The sequence below is a fragment of the Pongo pygmaeus genome, chromosome 1 (assembly GCF_028885625.2).
Source record: "Pongo pygmaeus isolate AG05252 chromosome 1, NHGRI_mPonPyg2-v2.0_pri, whole genome shotgun sequence".
Classification (NCBI taxonomy): Eukaryota; Metazoa; Chordata; class Mammalia; order Primates; family Hominidae; genus Pongo; species Pongo pygmaeus.
The window spans coordinates 34,906,234-34,933,323 of record NC_072373.2 but is presented as its reverse complement, the minus strand read 5'-3'; the positions used below and the strand labels follow the sequence as shown (position 1 = coordinate 34,933,323).

General features: G+C 40.5%; 1 protein-coding gene across 5 annotated transcripts in view; it reads right to left on the bottom strand.

The window, feature by feature from the left end:
* PTPN14 (protein tyrosine phosphatase non-receptor type 14) overlaps nt 1–27,090 on the bottom strand; it is a 206,031-nt gene that overhangs the window by 101,943 nt on the left and 76,998 nt on the right. For all 5 annotated transcript variants that reach the window (XM_063672223.1, XM_054452233.2, XM_063672224.1 and 2 more), the window contains exons 2-3: nt 15,638–15,965; nt 2,845–3,014 (exon numbers count right to left, since the gene is read on the bottom strand). In XM_063672223.1, the coding sequence (XP_063528293.1) occupies nt 2,845–3,014; nt 15,638–15,811 (344 nt within the window). In that variant the 5' untranslated portion in view covers nt 15,812–15,965. The remainder of the gene's footprint in view (nt 1–2,844; nt 3,015–15,637; nt 15,966–27,090) is intronic.

Sequence of the window (27,090 nt, the reverse complement as noted above, 5' to 3'; positions counted from 1 at the left end):
CTGGTACAGCTCTAGAATCATATGTATAATAAGTGCTCCAGGTAACTATGATATAGCAGGCCCTGGTCTTTTGAGAACCACTGATCTATTCCAACATCCTACGCAATATGGTGACTGCCTCTACAGGATACCACATGGGCCACCTGGTCCACACGACAACATTCACAGAGACCAGTGCTCTCACCCTTTTGTAAGTCTTGTTCCATTTTTAGATGGCTTAGTTATTAGAAACTGTATTCCTACATTGAGCCAAATAGTCAAAGTTCTTTGGCTTCTTGGACTTCACTTACTTAGACCCTAATTTTGTGCTCCAGAGCGGACAAAGAATTCCCCCTCCTACAAGAGTCTGTAAATATCTAAAGGCAGCTACTACTGTGCCCTTGTAAGACTTAATTTTTCTAAGCTTAAACAACCTTTTTCTTTTAACTTCATAAAGCATAACTTCCGAGTCCCTCTTTATTTCAACTGCTCTTTCTCACCAATAGGCCTTACAGGATAGGTCTGTCTAGAGTAACAATACTTCATTTTTCTTACAGTCGGAACTTTTTTCAATATGCACTAATTTCTAGTCCATGTTTCACCCTCATCACTCATTATCTTGCACTTAATGGCCGAGAGCCAAGAATCAGCAAGTATTTATTAACTTAATGCTGTGTTCCTAGCACCGTGTAAAGTACTCAAGGAGGATTCAAAAGCCAACGGAAATCATCACATTTTGAGGAGTTAATAATTTCTTGTACAGGAAGAACTTGGATATGTGAATCAACTTGAAAACAGGGAACAATGGTATGCAACAGAGTGCTTTAAATGTCTATCACATGAAAGACTGAACACTAGGTTTTTTGAATCAGGCTGTAAGCTAACTCACGGCCTCTGTTTGCAATTATGCCATCTATTTACAATAGCTTTTGATTTAAAAATAAAAAAAAAAAAGGAAAGAACGAAAGTGAAAAAATAAGCACTTTGGGAGGCCAAGGTAGAAGGATCACCTGAGGCCAGGAGTTCAAGATCAGCCTAGGAAATACAGCAAGACTTCATCTCTACAAAATTAGAAGAAAATTTAGCCAGGCTTGGTGGCACATGCCTGTAGTCCCAGCTTCTCAGGAGGCTGACGCAGGAGGATTGCAGGAGCCCAGGAGTTTGTGGCTGCAGTGAAATACGATTGTGCCACTGCACTCTGGTGTAAGTGATAGAGCAAGACTCTGTCTCAAAATAAATAAATAAAAGCCAAATTAAAGAAGTAAGCAGAGGCCGGGCGCAGTGGCTCACACCTGTCATCCTAGCACTTTGGAAGGCCAAGGCGGGCAGATCATTTGAGGTCATGAGTTCGAGACCAGCCTGGACAACATGGTAAAACCCCGTCTCTACTATAAATACAAAAATTAGCCAGCCGTGGTGGCAGGCGCCTATAATCCCAGCCACTTGGGAGGCTGAGGCACGAGAATCGCTTGAACCTGGGAGGTGGAGGCTGCAGTAAGCCAAGATCATGCCACTGCACTCCAGCCTGGGTGACAGAGCAGGACTCCATCTCAAATTAAAAAAAAAAAAAAAAAGAGAGAGAAAGCAAGCAGAATATTGCCTTAAAATATACTTAAAAATTTCAAGAGCATCCTTGTATTAGAAATTTAAAATCTAAAAACTACACAAAAGTCAGGTAGAATACTCTTCCTTCTTCAAAGCATGTCCCCGCATTGCTTCCCAAGCATTCAGAAAGACAAGGTCTGGATTAAAGGCAAAAAGTAAAGGGTTTATGTGATTCCTTTTCCTACCAGAAATATCCATTTGATGAGGAGACTTCCCAGGTATTTTAATGGAAAACTCTTACCAATAAATGAACTATACCAACACCAAAAAAATATACTTATTCCATTCACTGAACATGCTTTATGAACTTACACAAATTCCTCACTTGACAGATGAGAGGGGAAAACATCATTTCAAAGGCAGTACACGGTTTCTCCAAGCTAAAGCAGACACTGAGTAGCTGGGTGGGACCAATACCTGGTTCTCCTCTTCTACTACTGGCTTCTTGTCTCCTCTTATTTAGTAGGGACAATCATCAAAACTCTTGCTCTCACAACATTTTCCTCCTTAACTTTACTCCCACTTTTAGTTACCTTTCCAATCTTCAAATTCGAAGTCTGATACTACATTTTGTTTGGGGATATTTTTAGGAAAAGGGTGGACAAAACAGAATTAGGTTTTTGTTTTTGTTTTTGAGACAGGGTCTCAGTCTGTTGCCCAGGCTGCAGTACAGTGGCATGATCACGGCTCACTGCAGCCTTGAACTTCTGGGCTCAAGTGATCTTCCAACCTCAGTGTCCCGAGGAGCTGGAACTAAAAGCACAAAACACCATGCCTAGCTAGTTTTTATATTTTTTTCTTTCTGTAGAGACAGGGTCTTGCTATGCTGCCCAGGCTGGTCTCAAACTCTTGGCCTCAAGCTCTCTTCCCACCTCAGCTTCCCAAAGTGTTGATATTATAGGTATGAGCCACCACGCCTGGCCAGGTCATTAATTTTTTATTAAATTCTTGCATGCCTATTTTACCCACAGTCTCCAATGAATATTTCCATGCTGCTAGAGATGAAATTCTGCCTGGCTCAGGATCCCTACTGCCTTACCAGCATTACAGAAAACTGCTGGGGTTAGCTACATGGATTCAACCAAAACTCTAAAGCTGCAAAGCAATGAGTAAACAACCCCCAACTATTTTACCCTCTCCCCCACCACACACCCGCACCCACACCCACACACCCCTGAATCAACCAGCTCATCTACTTCATTGGAAGCTTCACAGTTAGTCAACACCCTTATATGGCACACAGGGGAAAAATGCACCTACCTTGTGGCCTCTTGCTGAAGCCATGACACATTTGGCACATAGAACATGACTCCAAAGAAAAGCAGAGGCTCATTAGCGAATTTGTCCAGATGTTTCTTCAGAGGTTTCTCCAGCTCCACCCATCGTGCTTGCTGGCTCTTGCTGAGAAACCAAAGGCCAAAGTAGTGTGTCTAGATAAAAGGGTGAAATAGGATCAGTTCGTGCTCACCACAAGCATCCCAAGGCCACACAAGAAACGAGACTCCAGCATGCTGCATCCCACCCTGCATTCCCCAGCCCATATACAAGATCCAGCTTTGAATCTAACTTTGGGACTAATTAAAAGAAACCACAACCACACACTACTGTAACGTACATGGAGTATCCAGATGCAGTATCCCTACTCATTACTACTGTTTGTGCTTGTAGATACCAATGCGCCCATGTGAGATAAGGGGAGTCGCGCAGGGAAGGGACAGTGCTGACTTTTCCCCTGATATCTGAAGACTGCCTTTTCTGTGTGCCTTCTGCATGCTTCATGATCTCACATGGAGCACACTGGCAAAGACCAACACTGCTCTTGCACCTGCTGCAACGTAACTTATTACTCAATTCCTAAGACAAAACTGCCTGCCAACTGAAAGCTTCTGCACTGTAGAATATTTTCATACAGTACCAGATTTTAACGGAGAATTTATTCACTCTTTTCGTGTGCTTTAAAAAGTATCATCCTCTTCTACTTTATTATACACAAACTGCAGCAAATCTCTCCCCATATCAAGCTTTGAGAGAGGAAGGATCGCCTCTTCACAGCTGCTGCAGGAGCCCCTGGTGGCTGTTCTTGGCAGATTATGGTGGGATTTGTTAGATGAAAGTGAGATTTTCGCCCTTACACTTGAAGCCTAAACCAGTTTAGTTTTGAACAACATGCTAAATGATTAAAATAGGTACTTTTATGCACCCAATCCCATCGTTTATATTAATTCATGCTAGGATTTCAGGATTAGCACAACAATCACCAAAAAATAGATCACTGCTTTTGAAGATTCTTTTATATTTCAATTATAGCCTAGAACGGTTTACAGCACACCTGGAAATCTGCCTTCAAAAGAATGTTTTCATTACAATGTTTAATTTCCAAAGGCATTTTTATGCCGACATTCCCACTCCAGCTAGCTGCCCCAACATTACACAGATCAATCCCTGCCACAGCCCCACCAAAATCTCTCATGAAGCTTTGACTCTGACTTTACTAGAAAACCAGACGTGCCCTTGCCTACATAAAGCTGCAGACCCAGATGCTTTAAAGATATTTTAAATGGATTTACTTTGAGATGGGGGTAATGATTTGATCAGCTTTCCCCCACGATGTTCCAAAGGACAAGTTCACATCAGAAATCTCTGCATTTCTTGAGCAACAAAATGCCAACCAGGGCCAAGGTTATATTTCTATCAACTTAGACAAACTTACTTGGATGAATTCTGACTCTATTATTCAGTTCCTAGCTCTAGTGAGTCCATTAGTTGTTCCAACCTGAGTGATGACATAGAGGAAATGAAATGTAGCTGAATAGAAAGAAAACAGACTTTGAAGTCAGTCCATCTCCCATCTTTTGCACTCACTGTCTCAGTAACTTTACACAAGTCATTGAGCCTTCTAGACTCTCAGAGTTTTCTCCTCTGCAAAATGGGGATGATGGTTACAACTTTTGCCCACAGGCTCTGAGAGGTGTAAATGAGATAATGCCTGTCAATCACCTGCATGGCACATGGTAAGTAACTACTTCATAAGTAGTACCTTCTATTGCTGCTGCGCTGCACGACTACTACTCCTGTTACCACCACCACCACCACCACCACCGTCAACACCATCATCATCATCAGTAAATCAAAGCAGGTAAACTTCATGAATCTTTTTCATCAGCACTACTGACACCTCTGTGAACCAGAGAATTAGGAAACAGAGGTTATCTGGGAGTCAATGAGAAAAAGCAGGCAAAGGTAGAAGCTGGAACAACTACAAATAACATAAATATTTAAAAGGTGTAAGGAAAAAAAATCACAAAGCTATACCTCCACTAAGATTTTGAGGATCTCATGATAGATGATAATGGGACACTGGAACATCACTCTGATGCTATCCTCTGAGATCTATGACGTAGGCTTAAGCTAACCTTAACATGAAGTCATTTGGGTATTCAATTCAAGAAACTTATCTGAAAAGGGTCCAAAGTAGGTCTGCATTATACTGAATTCCTGTATGGAACACAGGGCTGTAAGAGGGTATTCCACGGTATTTTGGATGCCTAGGAGTGAGTCTCCATATAATAAATTATGTAACATATGTAATTAACATGCTATGCAGCAATTATTAAAGTTGGAAAAGAGCCCTTTTATAAGCATGAAAAGGCAAGCTTCACAATTGCTTAACAGGCTAACCATGATTTATCATCTTTCACTAAAAGTAGTTTTGACATTTGGGAGATATTTTTATGGTCCACACTTCATTCAAATTAGTAATATTCAAATTATAGAGGGCCACAGTAACTGCATAAATGTTCTACAATCGATTTTTAAAAAACGGTTAAAATTTTTATTGCTTCTATGCCTTGAAAGCTATTTTAAATTTCCTTTTATCATTCCCATCCATCCAGATCATTAAACCAGACCTGACCTCCACCCCAAAAATCCCTCAGAGAAAGAATATTCCATGGAGTATACACACACGAACATGTATGTGCACACATACAACACACACAAAATGCGCACTACAGCTGCACATACACACACTCCTGTGCATACACACATATGGATATGTTGAGGAGGATGATGAGGTACAAGAGAAATGATAGCAAGGCAATAATCTTGAGCCAGAGCTCTAAATAACAAAGTAAACCACTTCTAATAGAAAAACTTAATTCATGGCATAAATTTATCACTGCTGTTGCACAGCACCTTCCAGAGGACACAGAATATTTCAGGGTGACTCACCAGGTAATTATCCAGTGAAATAATTACATAACTATGGAAGAAATGGGGTGTCCAGTGCGGGGCAGAATTGGGGGAGGCAGGTAATCTGGAGGACAGAGTTTGTACCTACTCACAGCCAGAACATCCTAACTTTAGAACTGTCAAATTCAGTTCTCTAGCAGGAAGAAAAGTCCATCCCCACCCTGATTTTTGAAACTATGCCCAAGGTAACCTTTTCCATTCCCACCCTACTCCTCCCGTTCTTCCTCTAACTATTTTCCTACTCTGGAGTAGAAAGACCCTGCCTTGAAAGTCCAATACAGCACACGTTTATTCTCCCACGTCTACACAGTGCCTCACAGGAAATGGAATCAGAGCCTAGGCTCTCATTTCAACTAGCATGTGCACCAATCAACTTCCTGTGTATTATCCAAGGAACTACTAATCCTGTCAAGCCCAGCTGAGACCCCACCAGGCTGGTTTGTGGTTGACTTGCCAATTTAAACTCTAGCTCAATTTTGAAAGCTGAGCTTAGCTGCTAAACATTGCCACATGGTTGAAGAAAGCATGGTGGATGATTGCAAATAGAAACCACCTTCTCCATGACAACAAGAGGATCCCATCATATTACCTGAGTAAATGCCTGAAATATTTGTTCTGTTTATATCTCAGGCACCAAAAGTAAGCCAGACTCATTTAATCCTCATGATACCTCCTCTGGGTGAGGTATGAATCCCATTTTATTGCTCTAGTTTTCTTAAGAAAACTAGAACACACAGCTCTGGTGCCATGAGTTCTGCAATAAGTTTACTGCAATGATGAGAAAAGAAGACAGAAGAGCCAGTCCTCAGGGACAAGAACCACATCCCTGAACCACTTACAAAAAATGCGCTGCGATGAAATCAAGTAGGGAAAGCCACACTAAAATGTCATTTTTATGTGAGCAGCTTCCTCATTTATTTGGTTTGGTGTACTGCATTTTAACACAGGAAACATACATTTAAGCATATACTAAAAAATCGGCTAGTTTCTTCAGTGGCAGATTGGTGTGTGGATACTACAGCGTCAAAATGTCCATCTTTTGGTATTATGGGAAGATTCTAGAGAATAAGGGCCCTTAAAAGTAGTTTTGGGGGCAGGGGACATATGGGAACTCTCTGTACCTTTTGCTCAATCTTGCTGTGAAACTAAAACTGCTCTAGAGAAAACTATTAAAAAATAGTTTGGGGTGGTTTTTATTTGTTTGTTCATTTATTTGTAAAGAGATGGTATAATCCCCCACATTAGCTATTAAAAGGGAAATATTTTTTGAGGGTTTTGTTTTTCCAGTTTTGTGACAATGGCACAGACTTTAATGCTATTTGTAAGAGGTTTAGATGCAGTCTTGGCAATTACCAAGGATTAAAGCCATGATCTTATCTCAAGCATTTTGAAGAGTTACTCATCCAGAAGCTAAAGTTTAAAATCTCTTGCATTAAGTTGTAATAGGTTGCCTATCTTACCCAGTAGTTCAGCTGTAAATTAAGAAACAGTTGGTGTGCTTCCACATAAAATATATGAATTACATATTATACAAGCACGAACAGTTTTACTGAGGCACGGAAAATACTTCAAAAGATGACTATAAGCAGACTCTGAAATAGCACTTCATGCAATTACATTCCAATGGCTTTGGAAAATAAGCCACTGTACATCAGTTGGATAACGGTAGAAAAGAACTTGTGTGTAAGCAACCTCTACTCTGGGTAGGTCTGAGATTTCTACAACTGACACATCTATAATTAACAACTGCACCCTCTTCATTTTCCTAGCCAATCTCTTTATAAAAATACAGGAAAAGAAACTGCAGAGTAACACAGACCCAAGAAGCAAGTCCCAAAGCCAAGAAAAACCACTCTTCTGAGACTGTACAACTCACCTAGAATACACAGAAAGATGAAGACGTACAAGTTAAGAATGGCAAATAGTTCACCTACAATCTCTATACCTAGAAAATGGAGATGCCGGTGCCATTACATTCTAGGACTGACATTAAGCTAATAATGTTTCACACTGTCATTTTTACAAAGACAAAAAGCAACACAAAACTTAAAGATGAGAAATCTCCCCCAGCAGTCTACTCTTCAGTAGACTCTTAATCAGCATTGATTATTTTAATCCTTTGCAAATACACACATATACTGACGTGATTAAACAACCTATAAAATACAGCAGAATTCCACTATTATCTGCCAGGGCATGAGGTGTTCCATTTAATCGAGTACCCCGCAAATCCCACATAAATTATTAATTGCCAAAAGATTAGCATGAAATCAAACCACAGAAATATTATTCATGTAAGTTAACTTTTATGTGATAATAGGAAATGCATGTTAAGTTTCTTATCTTTATAATCTCTAGTCATTATGAAAATAGCAAAATGTGGAAAATTTCTACTGTAGTGATAGCTTTGGGTAAAACAGCTTTTAGTAAAGATCAAAATATAAATTTGCAAAAGAAAAAGGGGATTAAATTAGAGGATAAGGACTTACTCTTTGAAATGATTATAGTTTGGTTTTTAAAAACTTTTTTACACTTTTTTAAAAACCGAGGCTCTTAGGTTTAGCCTTAGGAGAGAGCCGAGAGTTATGAAAGTCACCATTCTCCAGAGCACTGGATTTCCCCACAGCAGTTCTCTACCTCAAATAGGGTTTACCAATGAAGTGAAGGGTATCTCAGGTACCTTTGTTACATCATTTATCCTTCTTCCACCTGTTAAGTTAAAAGTGGAGCCAAGGTTATTCTAGCATATTTTTACATTTTATTAGAATGCTTGCACTCACTGTTACCATTAAATGCCCCCCTTGCCTTTCTTAGAACAGATCTGTTTAACAGAAATAAAATGTGAGCTACATATTTAATTTTAAATCCTCTAGAAGCCACATTGATTTAAAAGTACCAAAAGTGAAATTACTTTTAATAAATATTACTTAAAACATGTTCAAAATATCATTGCAACCTGTACTCAAACATACATATAATTAATGAGTATTTTAGTTTTCTCATACTATGTCTTCAAAATCTGATGTGTTTTTACACCTACCACACATTTCAGTTCAAAATAGCCACATTTCACGTGTTCCATAACCACATGTGGCTACCATATTGGACAGCACAACCTTAAATTAACCCTAGCTGTTCAAGGAACTGAAAGACTTTGCTATTTTAACTCAATATAAGATCACAGTTTCATCTATATCTATATCTATATCTACATCTAGAGAGAGAGAGAGAGAGAGAGAGAGAGATTCACTCTATCACCCAGGCTGGAGCGCAGTGGTGTGTTAATAGCTCACTGCAGCCTCGTTCTCCCGAGCTCAAGGGATCCTCCTGCCTCAGATTCCCAAGTAGCTGGGACTACAGGCATGCATCACCATGCCTGGCTAATTTTTAATTTTTTTTTGTAGAGATGGATCTCACTATGTTGCTCAGGCTGGTCTTGAACCCCTGAGCTCATGTGACCCTCCATCTTGGCCTCCCAGTGTTAGGACTATAGTTGTGAGCAACCACACCTGGCCCCAGTTTCTAATAATTAAAGTCATCTAAAAATGGAACAAGCAGACTTACAAAAGGGTGACAGCCTAGTCTCTGGAAGTGTCATGGCAGAGGCTGAATGGCTTGCGTGGTGTCTTGCAAAGAAGGCAGCCATATCGAGTGCTTCCTATGCCAGGCAGTGTGATACTGCGGCAACTATGAAAAACCAACTCTTTGAATCCTCCCAACAATTTGTAGAGGTGGCTACTATTACCATCTCCATTTTACAGATGAGAAAACTGAGGCACAGGGTACTTCAGTAGCTATTTAAGGTCACATGGCTAGTAAATGGCAGAACCAGGATTCAAACTCAGGCAGTTTGGTCCAAGCTGACATTCTTAGCCACTAAACTCTGCTGTGTTTTCATGTACTTCTTTTTTAAACCGTGAGAATTAGTCATAAGGCACCATTGTTTTAGCTCTTTTTCTCTTAACCTAGGCTAGTTATTTTCAAACTGAGATAGGGCTCCAGATATCCTATCTCCTCTGTAAAAGGCCCAGCTCTATTTACACATCCATGTTCCATCAAAGATTTGGAGAAAAGGGTTAAACTCACTGATCCAGACATATTATAATGACATTATCAGAATTCTGATTTTCTGAGCTTCCTATATCTCTGGAATGTCTTTCTTAATAGAGCTCCCAAGCAGCAACTTATCCCTGATTTTTTCCTCATCTTTAAAACAACGAAAACACACTTTTCCTAAGCAGTTCATCTCATGACCTCTTGCCAGGTTTACAGTTGTGCCCACCGGCATCTCTGTTCCTCCCCTCTGATCCCCACTCTTTTCTTCTTTTTTTTTTTTTGAGACAGAGTCTCACTCTGTCACCCAGGCTGCAGTGCAGTGGCACGATCTCAATCTCGCCTCACTGCAACCTCCACCTCCCAGATTCAAGCGATTCTCCTGCCTCAGCCTCCTGAGTGGCTGGGATTACAGGCATGCACCACCATGCCCGGGTAATTTCTGTATTTTTAGTAGAGATGGGGTTTCACTATGTTGGCCAGGCTGGTCTCGAACTTCTGACTTCAGGCGATCCACCCGCCTCAGCCTCCCAAAGTGCTGGGATTACAGGCGTGAGCCACTGTGCCCAGCTGATCCCCACTCTTTTCTTTTTTTTTTTCTTTTGAGACGGTATCTCACTCTGCCACCAAGCTGGAGTGCAGTGGCGCAATCTTGGTTCACTGCAACCTCCAACTCCCTGGTTCAAGTGATTCTCCTCCCTCAGCCTCCCGAATAGCTGGGATTACAGGCATGTGCCACCATGCCCAGCTAATTTTTGTATTTTAGTAGGGACGGGGTTTCACCATGTTGGCCAGGATGGACTCGATCTCCTGACCTCGTGATCCGCCTGCCTCAGCCTCCCAAAGTGCTGGGATTACAGGCGTGAGCCACCACGCCTGGCCGATCCCCACTCTTTTCTACTACTGAGTTCCACTGAGTTCTTTACTTAACATGAAAGGTAACCATGTCATGCTCCTCCTTGGAGTCCTCTGATGACCTTACACTTCACAGCAATGTTTTATTCCCCACATAGTTCAAAAGAGTATTTTCTGGAAGGCTAAGATAACTGTGAAACACTTACTGGAACACCATTTTCTTTCTTTTACTATAGAATTGAGGAGAAAGTGTTTCCCAAAGCATTTTACCGTACTCCCTGTTCCCCCACTACAAGTCTCTGGGAACTAGAACAGTGGTGTCAGCTGCCAGGGTTTGAACCGGCCTCACAACTTGCCAGCCCAGTGACTGTGGGCAGGTCACCCTATGCTGCAGCCTCCCCATCTATAACACAGGAACAGCAAGAGTAGGGAGGGACACATCACAGACTTGTTATGAGAACTACATGAGCTGATATATGGAAACTGCTCAGCAGAGTATATACAATCAAAAGGTGGTAATTATCCTTTGTAACTTATTTTAGAAATACTATCCTATAGATCTAGTTAAAACTCCCTAGGCAGACACAGCAAACCCTTCAAAAGCAGACTCCATCCTGCCCCTTCCTCCTTTACCCTCCTTCACTTCCATGACCCTTTCATAAACACACATACACAACACACACACACACACATCAGTGCAAACAAACTGAACTCTGCCTTTCCCTGAAAATTCCCCTCCACACACACACACAGATCAATGCAAGCTGAACTCTGCCTTTCCCTGAAAATTCCAACACACACACACACACACACACACAGATCAGTGCAAACTGAACTCTGCCTTTCCCTGAAAATTCTAACACACACACACACACACACCAGTGCAAACTGAATTCCACCTTTCCCTGAAAATTCCATGTTCTTTCCTGTTTCTGTACCGCAGCACAAGCCGTTCCCTTTGCTTTGTTTCTTGTTTGTCCTGTTCTCTAAACTCTAGGAGCAAAGACCTTATCTGTTTTCTGGGAGCAGGGACCCTATCACATTCAGCTTTCCCAGAGCATGACTGTTTGCTGACAATAGGAACCAGGCCTGGATCCTTCTGAATGCCACGTTAAATAGCAGCATATCGTATTTGTCCAAACCTATAGAATGTACAACACCAAAAGTAAGCCCTAATGTAAACTCTGGACTCTGGGTGATAATGATGTGCCAATGTAGGTTCAATAATCATAACAAATGTACCACTTGGGGGGTGATGGGTGATGTTGACAGTGGGGGAGGATGTACATGCACGGGGCCAGGAGTATATGGAAATTCTCTGTACCTTCCTCTCAATTTTACTGTGAATCTAAAATTGCTCTAAGAAATCAAAGTCTTAAAAATAAAAATAAAGTCTATTAAAAATTATCTAATAAAATTTAGTGGCAAAACAATTAATGTAAATAAAAAATTTAATAAAAAATTTTAATCTACCTATACATCCTTTCCTAATATAAAGCTATTACAAAATTTATGATATACCTAAACTATTTCTAATGGCAAAGCCAAATATCCACCATAATCTAGTTTCCAAGACTTCATAAAGGCTAAACATATTACCCTGGGCACAGTGTCTCACATCTATAATCCAGCACTTTGGGAGGCTGAGGTGGGAGGATCGCTTGAGCCCAGGAGTTTGAGACCAGTCTGGGCAATATAGTGAGATCCCACCCGTACAAAAACTTTAAAAATTTGCTGGGCATGGTGGCATGTGCCTGTAGTCTCAGCTACTTGGGAGGCTGAGGTGGGAGGATCACTCGAGCCCAGGAGGTTCAGGCTGTAGTGAGTCATGATCGTACCACTGCACTCCAGTCTGGGCAATAGAGCAAGATCCTGTCTCAACTGGAAAAAAAAAAAAAAAAAAGATTAAATATATTTTGGCTGGGTGTGTGGCTTATACCTGTAATCCCAGCACTTTGGGAGACCAAGGCAGGAAGATCACTTGAGCCAGGAGGTAGAGGCTGAATGAGCCATGATCATGCCACTGCACTCCATCTTGTGCAATAGAGTTAGGCCCCAACACCCTTCCCAAAAAAGACTAAACTTTTTGTTATATGTTAGATTGGTTGTCACCTTCTCCTCTAAAGCAGCGTCGGCTCTATTTGAAAAACGACCCAAATACAAATTCAAGGTACGAGGAGCAGACCCTGTGTTCACCTCCTCTTACTCCTGCTTTTGGGTAGAGGATGCATTCTTCTTTAAGGTGTGTTTGTGTAAAAGAAGAACAAAGTATCAGATTACTCTATCTGATCCTTTAATTCAGGAGTATCTAGAGGATTGATTCACAAAAGGGCACAACTTCAATGTTATCTGTCATGGAAGGAAAGCATAGAATTCAAAAAGAAAGTGATTTGGTCGAACGTGGATGCACCCATTAGGACGTGTCAAAATAAAGTCAGTATTAAACGCAAACTCCACCTCAGCAATGGAATGTCAATCACACTGCGGCACACACTTGGCAATGCACTGCTTTATTCTTTGTGATAAGGTAGTTGTGGGATGATCCAGGGTTGACTTTTGCCTTCTCACTGAGAAAACCAATAGTCTGTTGAAAGCCATTATTACCATACACATCTCCACACACCCCTCACCATTTGTTATAAACTCTAGCTTGACCTGGTGATTCAGAGGGATGCCTTCTCAGCCCCCAAAATGTTGGCTGCTCTTTCACATCCCTGGATCTTTGATAATCCAGTCCCCCACACTAAAGATGACATGGCCTTCTTTTCTACCTGCTGGACTCATACATATCCTTCAAGTTTTGGTTCAGAGTGAAGGCTTTGTTCATCTTCCATCAACTCTCTCACTCTCACCAGCAAGACTGCAGTGTTCGGTGGGCTGGATTGTGCACTGCACAACACTAAGGACAGCCATCGTCTTTTGGGCCTACCCCTGCATTCTATTTTAGCTTGGACCACATTCCATATTAACTGTTTATCTAAAGGCTGGACTCCCCTGTTGTTCTGTGCATGTCTTGAAGGTAAAATTGTGCCTTATTTATCTTCATTTCACCAAGTTCTAAAAAAGTGCCTGGCACAAGACGGTTGTTCAATATTTTCTTTAACAAAAAATGGGTTTTTTTTAAGTTGTTTATTAAGACTCTCAAATTTGAACAATTATAAATTATTAAACACAGCACTATACATTTTCCATACAGGAACTCTTTTAATATTTACAACAGCCCTGTGAAGTAAGCATTATTATTCTCATTTTATAGGTAGGAAACTTACGCCTCGAAAGATTCAGTAATTTTTCCATTGTCACCCAGCTAATAAATGACAGAAGAGTAAGCTGAACCCAAGACCAAGATTCCAATGCCTATACTTGTAACCACATGCTACACTGTCCCCCAATGCATATGAGGAATAATTAGTTGCTCTAATTTGAGTGACTGGAAGTACTTAAAAGTAAAAATACTAGTTTTCTATAAGAACTTAGACAAGTCTCTTCCCCAGCCAGTATTTGTTTTTCCTTTATGCCCATGCACATATGCAAATGTGTGTTTAAATGTGTGTATCCTAATGTGTTGCCAACGGGAAAAAGAGAGCCAGCTACCAATCAACAAGATGAGAACATTTCACACATTTATTCTACTGTGGCAGTTACCAAGCTACTAATACATACATCCATTGTCCAAGACAGTCTCCTGCACAGAAAAATATACCTAAAAGGAATACCTGATCACTGAAACCAAAGTATAAACACCAAGAACAGCAGGAAACAGATGCATTTCAGGTCAAACAGTTTCCCTGAGAAAAACGGCCAGCCTGTGGAAGACATCTTTAGAAGGGACTTTCAGAGCAGGAAAGGGGAGAGGAAGACCCTCCTGGGCCCCCATTCCTTTGTAAGCAGGTGGAGAGAGGCCACACGCAATCACTTCCAACAGTGATTGCCACCCCTCTTCTGTCATCGAGGTCCTGGGCGATGCTGTCACTTGGACTCTCCAAGAGCCCAGGGACCTAGGACAATTACACACAGCTTTTCCTTGCCCTCAGGAATGTCTCAGCCTCAGGGGCTTGCAGTCATTCAGTATTGGCAACCACTCAACCATACCACCTTCCCCACTGATCAATACATCAGACAGCTCTCAAGACACAGATGCTGAAGTGTGGATTGCTCACAAAAGTCTCTTGTCCTAAACGTCTGTATGACTGAAAAAAGAAGGGCTTGGCTGGCATAAACAACATACTGCTCTGAAAGTCCCTTCTAAAGAGTGATAGCATGACTTTCTAAGTGGTCAGCCCTGCTTTTGCTTAAAAGCCATCTCACAGACGGCGTGAAGGCAACGAGGGCTGTGAGGAATCTTAAAAAGAACAAAACCTCTGTTTTACAGGCTCCCACAAAAAGCCTCACTGGTCATGCTCACTCTAAATGCTTTTTCTCTTTATTTGGTGGAGTTTTTTTTTTTTTTAGAGGAAAATATAGAAACAACCAAAAAAAAAAAAAAAAGCAGCTGCATGCATCCGTATGTGGGCGTTTTTTCTCCTTAATGTGCAGCCAGAATGCCAAAATACCAGCTACCCACTCAATTGTTTTAAAGAGAGAAAATGACTTTGGTGGGGAGAGTCTCTCATTTTCAACTCCCCCAAAACCTCTTCCCCAGCTGAAATAAAAGGAAACCTGCCACGCCATGCAGCTCTAGGTGGTGTTCACATCAGCACAAGTCTCCCCATCCAATGATGGATAAGATCACAGCCGTGCTAAGAATAACAGGATTCTTATAAACACATGGTCGCTTAGGCCAAAAAACATGACAGATGCCAAGAAACAGATGGCTGGTCCCTTTGGTGAGTTCTCCTTCACATACCCAACACGCATGCACGCGCATATGCGCACACAGACACACCCCGCTTACCTCTCGCAGCTCCAGCCTCTGGGCCACAGCCTCCAGGCATTCTTGCCCTGTGCTTTCCACCGACAGCGTGCACTCGATAACATTGCTGTCCAGCAGGCGAATCCGTGTAACAAAGCAGTTCTTGCTCAGGACGTTGTAGCGCCGTGTCCGGCGGAGCTTCAGACCAAAAGGCATGGCTATGTGGTCCTCGGACGCCGCCCTCCTATCCTGGCGCACACGCCCCTGAGATGGCCTTAGCAGTTTCGTGACTGGAAAATTACACTATCACCTGTGCTCCTCCAGGCAGGGAAAAGGGTGTCCATGCCCAGTGTGGCCCTCTGGAAGATAGCTGTAAATGCAAAAGAAACGCCATGGTCATGCTCCAGAAGGGACCTGTCAATGGTACCATATTCCACAAACACAGAAGCACACACCCCCCCGCCGCCAACAGATCAACATTCAAGTTTGATAAGCGGCAAGTTCTGGAGCTCCTAAGTGTCTTGGCAGAGCCCATGCCCTATGCCTTATCTTACAAGGGTGATACGATAAAAGCTGCTTTACAGTTGAAGAAACGAAGGTTCAAAGAGATTAAAGAATTCATTCACAGGTGCACAGTGTAAATGGCAAAGCCAGAATTTAAATCAATGTCTACGTAACTTCAGTTCACATGCTTTTTTCACTATGCAATACTGTACACTCAAGAAAGTGCTAGGAGGCTGGGCGTGGTGGCTTATGCCTGTAATTCCAGCATTTTGGGAGGTTGAAGCGGAAGGGTTACTTAAGCCCAGGAGTCCAAGACCAGCCTGGACAACACAATGAGACCTTGTCTCTACAAAAAAAAAATAAAAAATAAAAAATAAAAATTAGCCAGGCATGATGGCATGTGCCTGTAGTCCCAGCTACTTGGGAGGCTGAGATGGGAGGATCTCTTGAGCCTGGGAGGCCAAGGCTGCAGTGACCCATGATCATGCCTGCACTCCAGCTTGGGCAACAGAGTAAGATTCTGTCTCAAATTAAAAAAAAATTAAATTAAATTAAAAAGCCCACTAGGAGTGGAACTTGAACACTGGTGTTTTGTTTTTTAAATTTCTAAATATATTGTCTCATTCCAACTTCATGAACAACCCTATGGTGTCTATTTTACAGATGAAAAAAGTAAGGTTTAATGACTTAAGTGCCTCACTGAATTTAAAATTTGATCTTGTTCCTCCTCACTCTTTGTAACACTGCCTCTTTACTTTTATTAACATTATTTACTTTTATTTTCATGTCTTATGTTTTAACTTTATTATTTACTTAGAATGAATGATAAAGTGGTGGGAATATGCATGTAATATAATCAGCTAGAATATGCATTTAATATAATCAGCTACTTCCCTTTTTTTTGTTAAAACTGATAATTTTATTTCCGCATGAAATTTACACATATAAAATGCAAGACAATATGCAAATAACCTAAGAATAACTTTTGGTACATTTATGGTATTTGCTGAAAATGTTTTTTTTAAGAATCAAATTCGTTTCCTAAGAGGTAACTGCTACACATACTTAGAATCAACTGCAACTAGCAATGAGAAGATTTTTTTTTTTTTGCTATTGTTTTTCATTATTTGTGGTATTCACATTCCTAAAGAGAAGGAAAGTATGTATAAGAAGATTTTATATACACTTCCTTTTTTTTTTTTTTTTTTTTGTGAAGACGGAGTCTCACCTTGTTGCCCAGGCTAGAGTGCAGTGGTGCAATCTTGGCTCAGCGCAACCTCCACCTCCCAGGTTCAAGAGATTCTCCTGCCTCAGCTTCCCAAGTAGCTGGGATTACAGGCATCCGCCATCACACCTGGCTTTTTTTTTTTTTTATTTTTAGTAGAGACAGAGTTTCACCATATTGGCCAAGCTGGTCTTGAACTCATGAACTCATGTGATCCACCCGCCTTGGCCTCCCAAAGTACTGGGGTTATAAGCGTGAGCCAACGCACCCGGCCAGCTACTTTTTTTTTTTTTTTTTAATGGAAAGATATGAATTATTCAAAGCACTTAAAAATCACAACTCTTTGTCCTTTTTTTAACAAATATTTTGACAGATGTGGGGAACCACCCTACCATCATCTTGTTCCTTTACAAAATCTTGATGCAAAAGTCCTGTAACCAAATCACAGATAATTTAATTTACTATTATAGTAACAAGACTTACTGACACCCTGATGTCCCACCAAATGAAAATGATGACATTATTGCCATGGACAACACAAGAATAAAATAACAACAAAAGTGGCCTTATTGCTTCACCCTGAGCCAGCAATCTTGCTGGGAGGCTCATTAAACTTGTCTTTCAAAGAAGCCAGAAATGTCCAGAAAGCTTTTCTGTCCAAATGTTCTGTTCTCCATTAAGCCCAATGGACTATCTCTTGCTCATCTGATTGTTTTGTTAACTTGATTCCCTAACTCAGGCAGATCCACTCAGGATTTACACTCTTCGTCCATCCGCCAACACAGGATTACCCCCTGAGCCCCCAAGACACTTGGATGTACAAACAGGAATAGCTACTACTTGTAGGAATTCTTAAAGTAATAAATAAAATGGCTTCAATATTTATAAACCACTCCCTGCCGGTACTCATGCCTCATGGAGGTTGTCAGGTTATAACCCTGCAACACAGCAAAACACACTCCTCAGCCTCCCACAGCAGGTCTTTGATACTTGCCGTGGGCACATTCCTTAACATGACAGGTATATGTTTTATGATGGCTTAAAATACATATGCTAGAAACTCTGGCTTGGTAAAATATATTAAAATTTCTAAATCACTTTATGTTGGCAGAGTATCATGTTTACCTCTAAGGTAAGCCAATCTGATTTCTTCATAGGTACGGAAAAGAATATGAAATGACCCACCCACCCCCCAACCCCAAGAAAAACAGCGGGGGGAGCCAAAATTCAAATATACAGCCCTTAGGTGTTTGCTACTCATGAATTCCCCTCAACTTATTAAAGCACAGAACAGAAGAGGCCAAGATTCAATTCCTGCATTAACCAGAGAGCCTCAAACAGAGAAAAATATTTGCTCTGTGGGCACAAGCCACATTTCTAACCCTGAGCCAGGCACTTTACATTTGGGTGTGTCTCACTGTAAACACCTAGGAAAGAATGTGGCTGGCTTGGTACACATTTATCCCAGCAAAAACAATCTCTACTACATATTCTATGGGACATCATTTGCAATGCATAACTAGCGAAATAAAAAGCTTTAAACAACATGTATAGATGATTGCAATTTTTATGATAAACAAAAACACACAAACAAGAAAGAATAAGTTCGGCAAAATTTTTATCTCAGAGCTACTTGATATTAAATAGAATTCTAACTTTATATATTTCTACATTGTTCTAGCATCTTACAGCTGCCTTATATTACTTTTGTAAATAAAGATTATTTTAAAGTACATTATCTACTGAAAATGGTGTATCAGGAGCAATGGCTTTATATTCATGGCTAGCAGATAATCTGGTAATATATCTCCTAGAAAACACATATTTTGATTTCTAAAAGACTTTTAAAATCTCCAGTTGACAAAAATACTTGCAAGATATGGTATCAACAAAATGTAAGAAAACTGGTCTGATCCTTTTAAAAGTCAATGTCATGAGACAAAAATTGAGCATGAGGAGGGGGAGGCAGTACAGGCTGCTGTAGAATAAAAGAGATTTAGGAATTATGAAAACAAAATGTAGTGTGTGAACCCTGACTAAATCCAGGTGTGAAAAAAAATAGCTGTAAAAGATACAGATAATTAGGGAAGTTTGAAATAGAAAACAGAAATTAGATGATATTAATGTATTTTTATTAATTTTCTTCAGATTTTGATAGAATTGTGGTTATGTAGGAGAATAGATAGAATTGTGTTAAGAGATGCCAGTGGATATATCAGGGGTAAAAAAAGTCATGATGCCTGTAACTTACTTTTCAATGTTTTTTTGAAAAACCAACACATACGGCTGGGTGCGGTGGCTCACGCCCGTAATCCTAGCACTTTGGGAGGCGAAGGCGGGTGGATCACCTGAGGTCAAGAGTTTGAGACCAGCCTGGCCAACATGGTGAAACCCTGTCTCTACAAAAAATACAAAAATTAGCCAGGCATGGTGGTGTGTGCCTATAATCCCAGCTACTCGGGAGGCTGAGGCAGAAGAATCGCTTGAACCCAGGAGGCAGAGGTTGCAGTGAGCTGAGATCGTGCTATTGCACTCCAGCCTGAGCAACAGAGCAAAAACTCTCAAAAAAAAAGAAAAGAAAAGAAAAACCGACACATACACCATACACACATAAGCACATCTATAAATTCAAAGTTAAAACAAATACACAAAATGTTAACAGTTGTTGAATCTGTGAGTATATAGATACTCACTCTACTGTTCTTTTAGGTTTTCTATATACCTAAAAGTTTTCATAATCAAAAGTTAAAAAGAAGGCAATCTTCAATGCAGATAGTAAACATGCTCATACCTAGTCACTGCTGAATTTAAATGATGCTGCCTCTTTCTATGGACTTCTCTGATCCTTAATATCACGGGTAATCTTTTCTGTCTGAATTCCCACAGCCATTGGTGCTTTTTTTAATATACTAATCTAGCTTATGTTAAAAATATCAACACACTTTGACACTAAAGTCCCTCAGAGGTAGAAACACATTTTTTTCACCTCTAACGCACACATCATTTACCTACATTAAAAGCTCATGACATTTTCACCCAGAACTTGCATAGCCACAGAGCTGTACTTCTGGAAAGAACTTTCAGGCACTCATTTAAGACATCTCTTACCTTTAGGAAAGGCTACACCTAAATTATCCCAGGTAAACAATCTGCTTGACACTAATCTATAACAATAGGATTAGAGAAGATCTCTTAGTCCCTTTCATTTCAACATTTTTATACTCTATGAATTTAGCCACTACTTTTAAGCTCTCAAAAAAGCCATTGCACATATGTCAAAGTTCCATATTTTAACCATCCACACAGGCGTAGAGTTCCACCCCAAACATAACTCAGCTCCCTGCTATATTTTATGCCCAATAGGAATACCTCTGCTTTGTCATTAGAGCAGGGAGTAAAATATCCACTATAAAATGGACTTGATGTGAAATCCACTCTAAGCATCTCCTTTCTGTTAAATAGTCTGGCTCCTGGAACCTTTCCAACTTTCCCCATGTGGCTCTCTGGGGCCCCATCATATTCATTTTATCACACATACATTAAAAAACCTGGAACTAAATGCTACATGCTCATAGAAAGGTCACAGGTTTAGACACTTTAGATTTTCCTAATAAAAACTGTTTTTCAAAAGAGATAAAAGTACAGAGCCCTCATTCTATTTACTGTAAGTTTTTTTGTTTTTTTTTTAAGAGAAAGGTCCATTAAAAATAAAAAGTCAGAGTGAGCCCTAATGGAAACTATGGACTTTGGGTGCTAGAGATGTGTCAATTTAGGTTCAATAATTGTAACCAAGGAACCACTCTAATGGGGGATGGTGATAGTGGGGGAGCATGGGGAAAGGCGGGGGTATGTGGGAAATCTTTAAGACTTCCGTTCAATTTTGCTGTGAACCTAAAAGTGCTCCCAAAAATCAAGTCTATTTTTAAAAATAAACAGAAATGTTACTTAATATATAGTTTTATTGATCTATTCTTTAAGAACATATCTAATAAACACTATTAAGCTGTAACTCTTGCTGAGACCCATTTATAGAAATTAAAGAAACTATACATCTATGGGAGGCCAAAGTGGGAGGGTCACTTGAGTCCAGGAATTCAAGAACAGCCTGGGCAAAATAGCGAGACTTTGACCCCACAAAATAAAAATAAAAACAATAGCTGGACGTGGTTTTGTGCACCTGTAGTCTCAGCTACTCAGGAGGCTGAGGCAGGAGGATCACTTGAGCCCGGGATTTTGAGGCTGCAGTGAGCTATAATCATGCCACTGCACCACAGCTGGGCAAAGAGCAAGACTCTATTCCTAAGTAAAATATAGATCATAAAGCTAACAATGCTGACTCCTAATTTTTTTCAATACTGTGATTATTTTCTAATTTCAAAACAATCTTCTAACCCTCTTTTTCCTAGGAACATCTCAGGGATCTAGAACTAGAAATACCATTTGACCCAGCCATCCCATTACTGGGTATATACCCAAAGGATTATAAATCATGCTGCTATAAAGACACATGCACACGTATGTTTATTGCAGCACTATTCACAATAGCAAAGACTTGGAACCAACCTAAATGTCCAACAACGATAGACTGGATTAAGAAAATGTGGCACATATACACCATGGAATACTATGCAGCCATAAAAAATGATGAGTTCATGTCCTTTGTAGGGACATGGATGAAACTGGAAACCATCATTCTCAGCAAACTATCGCAAGGACAAAAAACCAAACACCACATGTTCTCACTCATAGGTGGGAATTGAACAATGAGAACACATGGACACAGGAAGGGGAACATCACACACCGGGGACTGTTGTGGGGTGCGGGGAGCGGGGAGAGATAGCATTAGGAGATATACCTAATGCTAAATGACGAGTTAATGGGTGCAGCACACCAACATGGCACAGGTATACATATGTAACAAACCTGCACGTTGTGCACATGTACCCTAAAACTTAAAGTATAACAATAATAAAATTAAAAAATAAAAATAAATAAATAAATAAATAAATTGAAAAAAAAGAAAGAAAAGAAAAGTAGCCTGGGACACCATTGGGGTGACGGTTACAGTAAAAGCCCAGACTTCACCATTATGCAATATAGCCATGTAAAAAAACTGCACTTGGCCAAGCACGGTGACTAAGGCCTGTAATCCCAACACTTTTGGAGGCCGGGGCGAGTGGATCACTTGAGGTCAGGAGTTCAGGACCAGCCTGGCCAATATGGTAAAACCCCATCTCTACTAAAAATACGAAAAATTAGCCAGGTGTGGTGGCAGATGCCCGTAATCCCAGCTACTCGGAAGGCTGAGGCAGGAGAGTCACTTGAACCCAGGAGGCAGAGGTTGCAGTGAGCCGAGATCGTGCCACTGCACTCCAGCTTGGGCAACAAGAGTGGAATTCCATCTCAAAAAAAAAAACAAAACTGCACTTGAGTGACCAACTGGGCCAACATGGCGAAACCCCATCTCTACTAAAAAAAATTATAAAAATTAGCCAGGCATGGTGGCAGGTGCCTGTAATCCCAGCTACTCGGGAGGCTGAGGCAGGAGAATCACTTGAACCTGGGAGGCGGAGGTTTCAGTGAACCAAGATCACACCACTGCACTCCAGCTTGGGTGACTAGAGCAAAATTCCATCTCAAAAAAACAAAACAAAACAAAAACTGCACTTGAACCCTCTAAATCTATTTTTTTTAAAGACTTAGACTTTCACCCTTCCGTGATGAAAGTAATTCGGAATACAAAGTACAGGGGGAATGACAGGGGAAGTGCAGTAAACTGTGAACTCTTCAGCTTCTAGGGTCTTTGTCTCAGTAAAGCAACTGGAAACTGAAAGCTAAAGACTAAAGAGAGGGAAAAATCCTCACTCGACTGAAGTTGAGCTGAGGGGTTCTAAGAACCAAGGTTTACTATTAAGGAGAGGAACATGCACAAACTTTCGTGCAAGTACTGGTTTTAACCAGAGAGGGGCAGAATGAATGGCAAAGTACTTATCCTCTTTTAGCCTCAGTCTACTCACCTATGAAGTTAATACACACCCTACCTATTTGTGAAAAGTAAATGAGAAAACAGTTCTAGTGAGCACTCAGGAAGTGTGGACAAGTTCCCTTCCTACTCTTCTCATAGTTTCAGAGTATGCTAGGTTTGCTCAAAGCATGGCCAAGCAGTTGTGCAAAGAGGAAGTTGAGTACTTGACCACCTACTGTAGAGAAAGTCTTTTAAAAGGTTAAAAATGAAGGTGGGGGGTGGGGCGGCAAAGCATATTGTTTAACATGAAGCTATGACAATCCCATGGAAAAACTGACCAAGTAGAATGCTGAATCATGCATTCTCTTAGTCCAACCACTGCTACCTGGTTATCCCACAAACTCAGACACCTGAAGCATAAAGGAGAGAATCTCAGACTAAATGTCCTCTGATGAGCCCATCCTGGGTGGGAAGAAGATTTCTTATTCTAGCCAACAGCACGTGTATCCAGTGTTGCCGACTGTTCTTTTTTTCCCCAGGGGAAATTGATATGAAATTCCCTTGGTCTTATAAAATCCATGAGGCCGTGTCTCTACAGTTCCTGGTGTATCACAGAATCTCTCATCCTACAATCACTCTCATGTGTGTCTCACCTCCCCAGTCAAGAGTCCTGAAGGGAAAGACCTGTGTGAGCATCAGCTTTGTAACCTTCTATAATCATAACATGGAGCTTTATACATGGCAGGAAGTGAAATAAATATTTGTCATTGATATGGTTTGAATATATGTCCTCACTAAATCACATGTTGAATTGCAATCCCCGATGTCAGAGGTGTTTAAGTCATAGGGGTGGATCCCTTCTGGCTTGGTGCTATCCTCAGGATACTGAGTTCTCCTGAGATCTAGTTGTTGTAAAGTCTGGCACCTCCCCCGACCCCGCTCGCTCTCTTGCCTCCTCCTCTCCTGCCATATGCGACGCGTGCTCCCCTCCTTCACCTTCCACCATGATTGAAAGCTCCCTGAGGCCCTCACCAGAAGCAGAGCAGATGCTGGTGCCATGCTTCCTGTAGAGCCTGCAGAAGCATGAGCCAATTCAACCTCTTTTCTTGTAAGTTTCCGAGTCTCAGGTATTTCTTCATAGCCATGCAAGAACAGACTAACACAGTCATTATGAAGAAAGAATGAATCCTGAGATCACTGGCTTTTTGACACTAAGGCAGGGCAGGAGTCTCCAGCATGATCTCAGTGACTCTCCAAATCATTTAAGGAATCTGGAACCTTAGATGGGTCTGAGTTTTGGCTTCCTAAGAGAGGGTTAAGCTACAGAGAAAAGGGATGAGAGTTAAGTTATTCCACTGACTCATGCTTTTTCAGGGGAAAAAATTAAACTGGGGTTTCCAAAAGAACATTCCCACCACCGAAGTTTTCCTTTTCTAGCCCCTGATCTGTCTTATACTGGGGGTATTCTCACAGACAGAGAGTGCACATCCAGGCAAGTTCCTTGCAATAAACACAATGGAACTACTGAGATGATAAAAAGTATTTTAGTATGCCCATGCTTGCTGAAAGCAATTTGTTGAGATATTTGCTCTGTAAACATCACATTTTAAAGGTCTTTTATATTGAATAGGCTACACTGCAAATGAACATACAGAAAACCTTCAGTCACTTCTGAAATTCACTTCTAAGTAGTCAATCAGCTTCCTAAGCTCTAAAGTGTAAGTTTCCATCTTTACCTATTAACTGTGGGTTTCCAGTATTTTGTTCTCTCATTTTAATTAAAAAAAAATTTTAAAGGTAGAAACACAAAGCAAAGAAAGACAGCTTTCTCACAATTTAGAAAAGGTCATTTGGCAGAGCAAGTAAATCTTTAAATATGATGGGTAAGCAGAGGAGAGATCTTTCACAAATATCAACCAAATGCAGCATATTCCTCTTTATTGAATTACCTGCACAGACTGTATTTAGTCTTTTATTGAATTACCTGCACAGGCAAATGAAAGACAGAAGTTCAAATCCAAATCCTAAACATGGTCACCACACTTTCTTTTTAGTTCCCATGCTATGCTATGTATACTTAACTCTTTATTTTTTTTCTTAAAGATAAGTTCTGAAATCACCAAAAGAAGCTAACTGCTATTCAATTGCATCCTATATTTACCAACAGTCTTTGGAATTTCTCCAGCATTCCATATTATTACAACTCCCAAGGACATCTCACAGAGCTATGTAATCTTGGTGAGGGTGTAAGAAAGGAAAAACTGATGCAACTAGTCTGTGCTGTGTATAAACCTGCAGAGGGCACAGCTCAGTTTTGATAGTACTAGGTCATTTTCCTAAGGAAAGGCTGAAAAAAAGGGATAAGGTGGGAGGGGATGGGAAATAAAAGAATACTAAAAATGTCTACTCTTATTTTCCTCTAAAGGAAGGCAGAAAGGAAATTAGTTTTGTGCAGTGCAAATGAGATTATTAGTTTCTTCTATCAATCAGTTTTAGAGCTGTACAGTACCCAAATCATATCCATACATCAAATTATTTTTAGCCAAGTAAAGCTTTTTCTGCAAGGTTTAAAACACAAGCCCCTGACTTTAGTTGCTAATGAAAATAACATCAACAACAAAGACTTTAAAAAGCACATTTTAAGATTCCATTATTTCCCTCCGAACTCACTTTTAGTCAGTGGTGAGATGGAAACTTGTCCTAAAACACATTTTCCATCTTTCTTACACACTAACCATGTAAATGACCTTTCAAGCCTTTCTAAAGCTGTATGTGAAATTGGAAAAGAAAGATTCCTACTGTGTTATAATTCATTACAGTAATACCTCACCTATACGAAACATGGCTACACAGCAACCTGATCTATGCAGAACACAGCCAAAAACCAAGAAATGGAGCCAAAACATCCTTTGAGCAGTTGAATATCACCAAATCCTTAATTCCAACATCATACGCTTTGCTCAGGAAACAAAAGAACACCCTCAGTTCATTTACTCTGACTTTAAGTACAGTTCTTTACAAGTTCCTTGACCTGACTTCTCAGCCCTTAACAGATTTCAAAGAGACAAGGGGCTGTTATTACAGACAAGCACATTGACATAGGATAAAATATGGCAACAAGGGAGGTGACATGTAAATGATTAACATACACACTCCACAGCATACAAATCAGTGTCCAAAACTCCCTGTAGTAAATAGGAACAATTAAATAGTACCCAGCATAATCTGTTTAAGAAAGAAGAAAATAAATACATTTTTAAGTAAGTCCCATCCATGGTGGTTAAAAAGCCTCCATAACCCGGAAGCACTTTCCCCAAAGAGGTGGTTCTCTATCTTGTACATTTCTAACACTTTCTGTGAACTCTTGGAGTAAGGGGGTGGCTTCAGCAGGCAATCTTCTAGGAGGACAAGTTAGTCTGAAAAAGCTCCCCCGATTATTGTTTAAAAAGATCATTTCTCCACCCCCTGCTTTAAGGATTACTGTCTTGAGATTTCCAGAGAGACACGATTTTCCCACAGGAAGCAACTTAGTACATGCAGGTTTTCATTTTTGACCTTAGCGAAACTTTCCTCTGAAGGCATTCTAAGTACATCTTGAATACTTATGGATAAAATAATGTTGTCTGGGATTTGCTTAAAAAATCACGGGGGTTTGGGAACTGGGTGGGGGTGCAGATGAGGCACCACTATGAGTTGACAGTTCTTGAAGGTGGGAGACAGGTATGTCAGGGGTCTCACCATTCTCTACAGCTTTGTATGTGCCTAAAATTTCCATAATAATAAGCTGGAGTTTGTAAAAT